The sequence below is a fragment of the Oncorhynchus masou genome, chromosome 33, assembly GCF_036934945.1.
Source record: "Oncorhynchus masou masou isolate Uvic2021 chromosome 33, UVic_Omas_1.1, whole genome shotgun sequence".
NCBI classification, from domain to species: domain Eukaryota; kingdom Metazoa; phylum Chordata; class Actinopteri; order Salmoniformes; family Salmonidae; genus Oncorhynchus; species Oncorhynchus masou.
In genome coordinates this window covers 24,879,625-24,889,892 of record NC_088244.1, presented here as the reverse complement: position 1 = coordinate 24,889,892, position 10,268 = coordinate 24,879,625, and the positions used below count along the sequence as shown (strand labels likewise).

The following is a 10,268-nucleotide window of genomic DNA, read 5'->3' as shown; positions in this document are numbered from 1 at the left end:
AGTTGAGTTTTTCCTCACTAAATATACTAATAGTCTAGAAAACCCTTCAAGGGCATGTCAATGGCTTATAATTCACTAAGGAACAAATTCTCCTATATTGGTAAAGTGGCCACACCAGAGCTTCAGTTCACTGTGACTCACTGGTTTGTGTGTATCAGGTAAGCTGAGGAGAGGGCATTCCTTAAGCCAAGCACACAGCTCTCCCAACACCCAGTTTCTAAATATGTGTCCATGTGACATTAACCTAATTTAGACATGGTCCCATTTCCCATCAATATACAAGGTATCAGACTAACTTAAAACAGGGTGGAGAGAAATGACCAAACAAAACAAAAAAAGAATAGCAAAAATCTGTACATGTAAACATCACACTTCCACTGAGTCCAAAATCAGGAGGAAAATACAGTTTCACATTGGTATTAGGTTCAAATCGAAACTGAGAAAGACAATCAGCTTCTGGTACAATAGGTAAAGTTGAAAACCTAAAACAGAACAGAGGAATCCAAAGCACCACCAAATTATAAAATAAAACACACTATGGTTGGAAAAACTATTTTAATTTGACTGTAGCTGTACACTGCCCTGATAGAAAAATAAAAAGTCAGCCATTTTTTCTCCTTTCTTGTTTTTATGTCGAGCTGTATATCTGACCAAAGCAGATATTTGTTTTAAAATGTGTGTCCTTTTGCAGTACCCTGACCAGCACCACACATATTTTTGCTCCTGTCTGAGTGGAACCATCTCTGTTGGGGGGGGGGACATTTGTAAAGTCATTGAGGTCCAATGTCAGTTTGCGCTTAAAACAGTATGATCAGGGTTAAGGGAATCACACCTTTCTCACACTCAAAACACTGCCCCTTCACTGAAGTGCTGACACTACTGCATAGCATTCCCAGGGGGAGAGATACATGCAGTAGTCTGAGAGGGGGAGTTTCATGAAGGTCATGGCTAAGGTTGCAAACTTGGTCTGTGCTCGGTTGGCACGTTCTCTGGCATGTCAAGTCTTGTTGGCCCTAAGCAGGAGAATAATCATGGCTCCAATCAACAACATGTTTGAAGCTAATCACAAGGCCAACCGTGCTAATCTTAACAGAGAGCACTCCCTCAAGCATTTGTTAGGGTGTGGGTTTTGTGTTGAGCACAGAGGTCAGATCACTAAACGTGAAGCTGGTCAGGTCGGTTGTTAAACGTGTTGACATCCTTGTTTGGAATGTACAGTATAGGCATACAGAGTAACTTCACTTGAGATGTTGGTATTGTACAAAATATTATTTGATAATACCACTGACTTGCACTACAAAATATGTATAAAATAATAATAAAAATAGAAAATGTGTATCGACAGTGGGTCACTATGAGCGCTCCACCGCCGTTAAGGAGCCAGAAGTTTGAGTAAGAATGCTGTGATTATGGCTAAAATACTCCAAGACGCACTATATACAATAGCTGCACACAGAAAGGAATGGAAATTAAACAGTGAGCAAGTTACATATTTCCAAGATTGTCTTTTGCCTATTTTTACAGTATGTTTTCTTAACGTATGTGAGAAACTAGAGCAAACCCCAGAGGTGCAAATGGAGGACGAGGGAGGAGTATTTAGCGAGAGCTTTACTATATAATCTCTTACCACCTTCTTAGAGATACATTTCATTGTCCCTCGTCTATATTACAAATGCATAACTTTCACAATCTTCTTCTTTTTTTCCCCCCTCTTAACTATATAGCAGACGTTGTGTGACATTACAAAATTCAGCAGCGCTCAACTGGTCCTTTCTAAAGAGGTAGGATCCATCCATCGCTCTGTGTTGGCCTGGGGTAGTAGGGAAATACAGAGGACAGCAGAACTGTCTCTAGCAACTGCTCTGTAACATCATAAATTACAGCACTATGTACAGTTTGGCCACAGCACTGCGTGTACTACTTGTCTGGCAATCCTTTGAAACCTCAAACCTGCAGTGGCAAAAAAAGGCAGTTTTAAGACTGAAGTGAATAAGAATGAAGAGAATCCCCTTCTAAGTTAATTCTAGCCCCCCCCCCCGTCATATTCATCTACTGTACTGAGAGAATTGTAGCACAAGACCTCAGGGCAGCAGAGTGAAGGGTGGATCCGCAGAAATGAGGGCGATACTAATCAGAAAACACATTTTGAAGCCATCAAAGCCACATTGAGAGAGAACACAGTGAGGGGGTTTCCTCTTGACTGGTCATTTTGCATATTTCTCTTGTGTTTTTCATTTTTTTTTACCCACTAAGCAGATTCAATCAAGAGCTTGCTCTGAGATAAAGAGGACTTATTGGACTTCATTTTCTACTTTCTATCTAGGCATACTATTTTCATAACATTAAAAATAAAAAAAAGTTTTCTTAATCATTTTGTACTCATTATGGAGATGAGATTTGACATTGCACATGTATGCTAGTAGGATAAATCAAGGTGTTGTTCTGTGGTTCAGAGTGTTGCCAGTGAGCCCAGTGCTCCATTCAATCTCTCACAGGGGTCTTGACTAGAAGGGATACCGCTAATGTCATTTGTGACTTTTCATAGCAGGTTAGGAGAACTTATGCAGCAGGTTAAGGTTAGGAAAATAGTTAGGGTTAGCTAAAATGCAAAAATTCTCCCTGATGTGACTCGAATATCTATGTTTTGACATCACTTTGACATTAGGGGAATCCCTTCTAGACATGACCTCTCACAGGCCACGGAGCTAGTGCACCTAAATCAATGGCTTTCATTTACACAATAGAGGTGGTGGTATGTGATGCGTGGTACAACTCACACTTTGGGCTCAGCCTCTTTTCATTAACACTATGCAGTCAAGGCCCAGGAATGTGATGATTATCAACTGCATTGCGACACTCTTCCTCTTTCCTTTAGTAGGACACACCTCGCCAGTGCAAGATGGAGACCTGAACAAGCAGGGCCTTCGTCACAGATTTATGTTGCTTCAGTGTGCAAAAGGGAGCAAATTACAGTGACACAGAGCCCCTTCAGGCTTGCCTCTTGAAGAAACATTTAGCATTTTTTTCTCTCATTCTAAAAAGGTACAAACCTCACAGATTTGGCCACACATTGTAGAGTAAGATAGATAGGCCCAGATCACCCTTGTGAGTGGCTGCAAGAGAAGCACATTGATCCTTTTATGCCTCCAGAGGTTCAAACTCACGAAGAAAACTACAAAGGAAAAAAGTTAATGTAAAAACAACACAGCCTTATGAAAGAACAAAAATATCAACCAGAGTGCCTAGTAGCAGAGAGAAGCAACTGACTGGGATGGCATGTCGTTTTCAAAAATTACATTTTTGTCTCTTATCCGTCTCGAGTAGTTTTTGCTTCTTTTTGTTTGTGTTGTTGTCTTGAGGTGCTCTGGTTGTGCAGGAGGCTGGCGTCCTGACTTGAGGTTATAGGTCTGTGGCAAAAGTCCGGTCCATATAGTAGCAGCAGCGTGGATTAATGGCCATCTCAAAGAGTCAATAGACAAAGAAATACAGAATTCCTCCCAGAACCAAGGTCCAGAACTAAGCTGGACGGAGCTCAGGTAAGGTCAGGGGGGAGAAGGGGGTGGGGGGTATAGGTCCGGAGGAGGGGGTAGGTTAGAGAGAGGAATGCAGAACCAGACCCAGAAGAGACGGTATCATCGAGTGATGAGTGTTGACAACCAGATCGGGACAAACCAAAACCTGGAATTGATGAGGGAGCAACGAGCCACCAAGGGGGTGGAAAACATGGAGGCCTCTGGAAAAACATCTCCAGCTACCTTCGGAGAGGTTCAGTCTCCCACAGAACATACTTCCTTTTGCCCCCAGTCCTTCACTTTACTGATGCTTCTAGAATCAATGATGGACTGAATATATACATTACACAAATAACGGGACAAACAATACTTTGTTTGGGATAGAATTTGAACTATAGTTACAATATTTATTCTTCTTGAAATGGTTGCTTCCTGCAGGTCTTTGAAAACACTGAACACATCAGGTAGTAACTGGTGAGCGTTGTATGATAACGGCACCCAGTATGAATGAAGTACTAAAACGGTTGGTAGATCTGAGGTATTTCCATGTGGAAAAGATGGCGTCTCCATAATGCATAAGTTAAAGTGTTGCTCCCGGGACATCGCGGTCTTTATTACTCAACGGGTCGGTGAGGTCTGAATCAGGGGAAAGTGCTTTAGGACACAGAGAGCTTATTTACAGCGAGCGCGTCTCTCTTTTAACATTTTTCCCCCAGTCTTCTTCCTTAGCCTCTGTTCATGAACAAAGTGGTTCAGGGTCTTATAGTTAGTGCTCTCTTTCAGATCAGTCAACACCCCTTTTCAGTAGCTCGGACCGGTGCCAAACAAACGTAAATATTCTACAGGCTTCGACAAAACCTCTAGAATATCTTTTGGACTAATCATTTTTTGTACAAATTTTCTTTGTACTAATCAGGGAGTCTCGCTTTCATTGTTATTGGGGAGGGCGAGGTTGTTTAGGGGATCTGTGTACTGCAGCACATAGAGCTTCCTGGCACACAAAAAGGATCCACTTATTTTATTCTTACACAAGGGGGAGCTCTTCTCTCCTTACAGCACAACCCTTCAGTGTTCTCCAGTGCACCAGCCCACCACTCTCTCCCCCACACTAGGTAGACTCATTTCCGACTCTCTGTGTCATCCCTCTTCTTTCCACAGAGCTGTGGGAGTGAGGGAGAGCCGTTATGAATGGGAGGGAGCGCAATCCTTTACAGGTGGTTGAAGAGAGGGAGAAACGCTGTTCCAAAGAGGTCACAGACAGTGCTCTCTCTCTCCACGCACTAATGCTAAAACAATCAAGAGGGTTTGGATTATTAGACTAGAGGAAGGTAGCGCTGTTGCATGCCTTCTTTTCCTGGCGATGAGGAGAATGTAAAGGCTGGTGGAGGAGGACGAATCACGGACGGATGGATCTGCTGAGTGCGAGAGTGGTTGGTCGGTTAGTTAGGGTTCGTGTGGGAGAGTTGGAGTGAGAGAGGGAGGAGGGAGTCGGGGGGAGATGGAGGTTTTCATCTCAGTTCTGCTGCAGGATCAGGGTCTCCAGCTCGTCGGCCGAGCGGAGCAGGAAGGCGGCTGATTCGCGGTAGCCGGCGATGAGCTGACGCACGGCTGTGATCTCCGTGGGGCTGAGCTGTGCCGAGGCCCCGCTCCCTCCGCCGCCACCGCTCCGCCCGTGGCTGTTGGAGCTGGCCGATGACGAGTTGGACACCAGGGACTTCATGCTGAGGTCAGTAGGACCTGGGGAAAAACACACTTATTGTGGGCATTTTACTACAAATGTACCTCTTAGAAATTGTAAATATGCATTCTTATCCACAGTAGGACATATATTTTAGATGAGTTCCACCTGTATGTTTGTAAATGTTTGCTACGTCCAAATAAGGGCATGATTTAAATATGGAATTGATTTCTCATTCTCAATATGTTTCAATCCATCTCAGTCCATTCTTAACTAGGCCAGTGCTGCTGCTGCAGTACAAGCAGCATGCTTCAGGTAAGCTAAGGTATGCTGCTACAGTACAAGCAGCATGCTTCAGGTAAGCTAAGGTATGCTGCTACAGTACAAGCAGCATGCTTCAGGTAAGCTAAGGTATGCTGCTACAGTACAAGCAGCATGCTTCAGGTAAGCTAAGGTATGCTGCTGCAGTACAAGCAGCATGCTTCAGGTAAGCTAAGGTATGCTGCTACAGTACAAGCAGCATGCTTCAGGTAAGCTAAGGTATGCTGCTACAGTACAAGCAGCATGCTTCAGGTAAGCTAAGGTATGCTGCTACAGTACAAGCAGCATGCTTCAGGTAAGCTAAGGTATGCTGCTGCAGTACAAGCAGCATGCTTCAGGTAAGCTAAGGTATGCTGCTACAGTACAAGCAGCATGCTTCAGGTAAGCTAAGGTATGCTGCTACATACAGTACAAGCTGCATACTTCAGGTAAGCTAAGGTATGCTGCTACTCTAAGATGCCATTCGCTGGTCAATCAAAGATGTGAAGCATCCTCTCTCACCGTTGCTCTGAGCAGTGGCGGTTGTCAAGGAGACAGGGTGTTGCATGCTTGCTCCCAGGCCCCCGTAACCACGGTAACTGTAGTTGAGCCCACCGTTGATGTAGAGCTGGTCCTGGGAGTAGGCTGAGGTGGCCAGGGAGTAGGCAGAGTGGGCCAGGGAGGCTGGCTCGCGAGAACTGGGCTTGTCAAGTGCTATCTGGTCCTCCTGGGGGGAGACGAGATGAGAGAGTTCAGTCCCACTTCCAAGTATATAATATACTCAAGGTTCAGAAGAACAGACTTCGCCAGTGGCCATTGGAAAAAAAAACAGTACATCCACCCACCTGAGAACACACACACACACACACACACACACACACACACACACACACACACACACACACACACACACACAGAGCACTCACATGTGCCTGGTAGACATCCAGCCGCATCCTCTTGGCAGCCTTGCGTGTCTCGCTCTCGCAGGCGGCTGCCAGGATGTTCTCAGCCATGGCTGAGGTGAGGTGAGGTGGGGTGGGTCGTGTCTAGCAGGGGAGAAACAATCAGCACAAATTCATCCCCACATCAGAGCAAAGTACCCTTTTTAAGGTTGAATAATGCTTGTTATAGCCATTACTGTCTGCAGTTTGCTTAAGAATAGACAGTTATGCTTTGCTTGAATTCTTGCCAGAATAATCAACACTGCATACAGTAGTGTGTACACAGTAGGCACCATAATGTGAATATCCCAACATTGTGTGAAAAGAACCCATTGACAACAGTGGGGCAATAAAGAACCCATTGACCACAGTGGGGCAATAAAGAACCCATTGACCACACGGGGGTAATAAAGAATCCATTGACCACAGGAGGGCAATAAAGAACCCATTGACCACAGGAGGGCAATAAAGAACCCATTGACCACAGGAGGGCAATAAAGAACCCATTGACCACATGGGGGCAGTAAAGAGCTCATTGACCACAGGAGGGCATTAAAGAGCCCATTGACCACAGGGGGGGCGCAGTAATGAGCCCATTGACCACATGGGGGCAGTAAAGAGCCCATTGATCACAGGAGGGCATTAAAGAGCCCATTGACCACAGGGGGGCAGTAAAGAGCATATATAACACTAATAAAACATTTTCAGATGCACCTGCTCATTACAAAGAGTTTCCAACTCATCTCTTATAGATTAAGTTTTACTTGATAGTCTCATTCCTAAACAAGCACGTGAGCACTGACTACATTTTCAACAGAATATTTTACTAGGTAAGGAACTAAAACAAAAGTATTATATCCTGACTTAAGAACCAATGGTGATACAAACCAGCAAAAAAAAATCAATGATGATGAATCCTATGGGAGTACTGTTGCTAGACAGAGCCCAGACATCGTCTATACATGGGGGATGTTGGGGGAGAGGGCAAATGGCTACCAGACCAGCCACACACAGGACCATGAGAGAGTGAGGGATGAGAGTGAGAGGCTAGATAGGTATGGTACATTTAGACCAGCCACACACAGAATGAGGAATGAGAGAGAGACAGGGATGGAGGGATGAAAGAGTAGGAATGAGATAAAGACAGAGATGGAGGGATGAAAGCAAGTAGGAATGAGAGAGAGACAGATGGAGAGATGAAAGAGAGTAGGAATGAGAGAGAAACAGATGGAGAGATGAAAGAGAGTAGGAATGAGAGACAGAGATGGAGGGATGAAAGAGAGTAGGAATGTGAGAGATGGAGGGATGAAAGAGAGACAGAGATGGAGGGATGAAAGAGAGTAGGAATGAGAGAGAGACAGAGATGGAGGGATGAAAGAGAGTAGGAATGAGAGAGAAACAGATGGAGAGATGAAAGAGAGTAGGAATGAGAGAGAGACAGATGGAGGGATGAAAGAGAGTAGGAATGAGAGAGAGACAGATGGAGGGATGAAAGAGAGTAGGAATGAGAGAGAGACAGATGGAGGGATGAAAGAGAGTAGGAATGTGAGAGACAGAGATGGAGGGATGAAAGAGAGTAGGAATGAGAGAGAGAGAGATGGAGGGATGAAAAAGTAGGAATGAGAGAGAGAGATGGAGGGATGAAAGAGGAGGAATGAGAGAGAGACAGATGGATGGATGAAAGAGTAGGAATGAGAGAGAGACGGAGGGATGAAAGAGAGTAGGAATGAGACAGAGACGGAGGGATGACAGAGAGTAAGAATGAGACAGAGACAGAGGGATGAAAGAGAGTAGGAATGAGAGAGAGACAGAGATGGAGGGATGAAAGAGAGTAGGAATGAGAGAGACAGAGATGGAGGGATGAAAGAGAGTAGGAATGAGAGAGACAGAGATGGAGGGATGAAAGAGAGTAGGAATGAGACAGAGATGGAGGGATGAAAGAGAGTAGGAATGAGAGAGATGGAGGGAGGAAAGAGAGACAGAGATGGAGGGATGAAAGAGAGTAGGAATGAGAGAGAGACAGATGGAGGGATGAAAGAGAGTAGGAATGAGAGAGAGACAGATGGAGGGATGAAAGAGAGTAGGAATGTGAGAGACAGAGATGGAGGGATGAAAGAGAGTAGGAATGAGAGAGACAGAGATGGAGGGATGAAAAAGTAGGAATGAGAGAGAGAGAGATGGAGGGATGAAAGAGGAGGAATGAGAGAGAGACAGATGGATGGATGAAAGAGTAGGAATGAGAGAGAGACGGAGGGATGAAAGAGAGTAGGAATGAGACAGAGACGGAGGGATGACAGAGAGTAAGAATGAGACAGAGACAGAGGGATGAAAGAGAGTAGGAATGAGAGAGAGACAGAGATGGAGGGATGAAAGAGAGTAGGAATGAGAGAGACAGAGATGGAGGGATGAAAGAGAGTAGGAATGAGACAGAGATGGAGGGATGAAAGAGAGTAGGAATGAGAGAGATGGAGGGAGGAAAGAGAGACAGAGATGGAGGGATGAAAGAGAGTAGGAATGAGAGAGAGACAGAGATGGAGGGATGAAAGAGTAGGAATGAGAGAGAAACAGAGATGGAGGGATGAAAGCGAGTAAGAATGAGAGAGACAGATGGAGGGATGAAAGAGAGTAGGAATGTGAGAGAGACAGATGGAGGGATGAAAGAGTAGAAATGAGAGAGAAACAGAGATGGAGGGATGAAAGCGAGTAGGAATGTGAAAGAGACACAGATGGAGAGATGAAAGAGAGTAGGAATGAGAGAGACAGAGATGGAGGGATGAAAGAGAGTAGGAATGAGAGAGAGACAGAGATGGAGGGATGAAAGAGAGTAGGAATGAGACAGAGATGGAGGGATGAAATAGAGTAGGAATGAGAGAGATGGAGGGAGGAAAGAGAGACAGAGATGGAGGGATGAAAGAGAGGGAATGAGAGAGAAACAGAGATGGAGGGATGAAAGCGAGTAGGAATGTGAAAGAGACACAGATGGAGAGATGAAAGAGAGTAGGAATGAGAGAGACAGTGATGGAGGGATGAAAGAGAGTAGGAATGAGACAGAGATGGAGGGATGAAAGAGAGTAGGAATGAGAGAGATGGAGGGAGGAAAGAGAGACAGAGATGGAGGGATGAAAGAGAGTAGGAATGAGAGAGAGACAGAGATGGAGGGATGAAAGAGTAGGAATGAGAGAGAAACAGATGGAGGGATGAAAGAGAGTAGGAATGAGAGAGACAGAGATGGAAGGATGAAAGCGAGTAGGAATGAGAGAGACAGATGGAGGGATGAAAGAGAGTAGGAATGTGAGAGAGACAGATGGAGGGATGAAAGAGTAGGAATGAGAGAGACAGATGGAGGGATGAAAGAGTAGGAATGAGAGAGAGACAGAGATGGAGGGATGAAAGAGTAGGAATGAGAGAGAGACAGAGATGGAGGGATGAAAGCAAGTAAGAATGAGAGAGACAGACATGGAGGGATGAAAGAGTAGGAATGAGAGAGAGACAGAGATGGAGGGATGAAAGAGTAGGAATGAGAGAGAGACAGATGGAGGGATGAAAGAGTAGGAATGAGAGAGAGACAGACATGGAGGGATGAAAGAGTAGGAATGAGAGAGAGACAGATGGAGGGATGAAAGAGTAAGAATGAGAGAGAGACAGATGAGGGATGAAAGAGTAGGAATGAGAGAGAGACAGACATGGAGGGATGAAATAGTAGAAATGAGAGAGAGACAGATGGAGGGATGAAAGAGTAGGAATGAGAGAGAGACAGAGATGGAGGGATGAAAGAGTAGGAATGAGAGAGACAGAGATGGAGGGATGAAAGAGTAGGAATGAGAGAGAGACCGAGAT

General features: G+C 44.9%; 1 protein-coding gene across 3 annotated transcripts in view; it reads right to left on the bottom strand.

The window, feature by feature from the left end:
• Positions 1-2,033: 2,033 nt before the first annotated feature.
• LOC135528086 (nucleolar protein 4-like) overlaps positions 2,034-10,268 on the bottom strand; it is a 159,144-nt gene continuing 150,909 nt past the window's right edge. For 2 of the 3 annotated variants that reach the window (XM_064956882.1, XM_064956884.1), the window contains 3 exons: positions 6,417-6,536; positions 6,013-6,217; positions 2,034-5,249 (listed from right to left, as the gene is read on the bottom strand). In XM_064956882.1, the coding sequence (XP_064812954.1) occupies positions 5,026-5,249; positions 6,013-6,217; positions 6,417-6,536 (549 nt within the window). In that variant the 3' untranslated portion in view covers positions 2,034-5,025. The remainder of the gene's footprint in view (positions 5,250-6,012; positions 6,218-6,416; positions 6,537-10,268) is intronic. The other variant, XM_064956883.1, reaches the window with a different exon arrangement.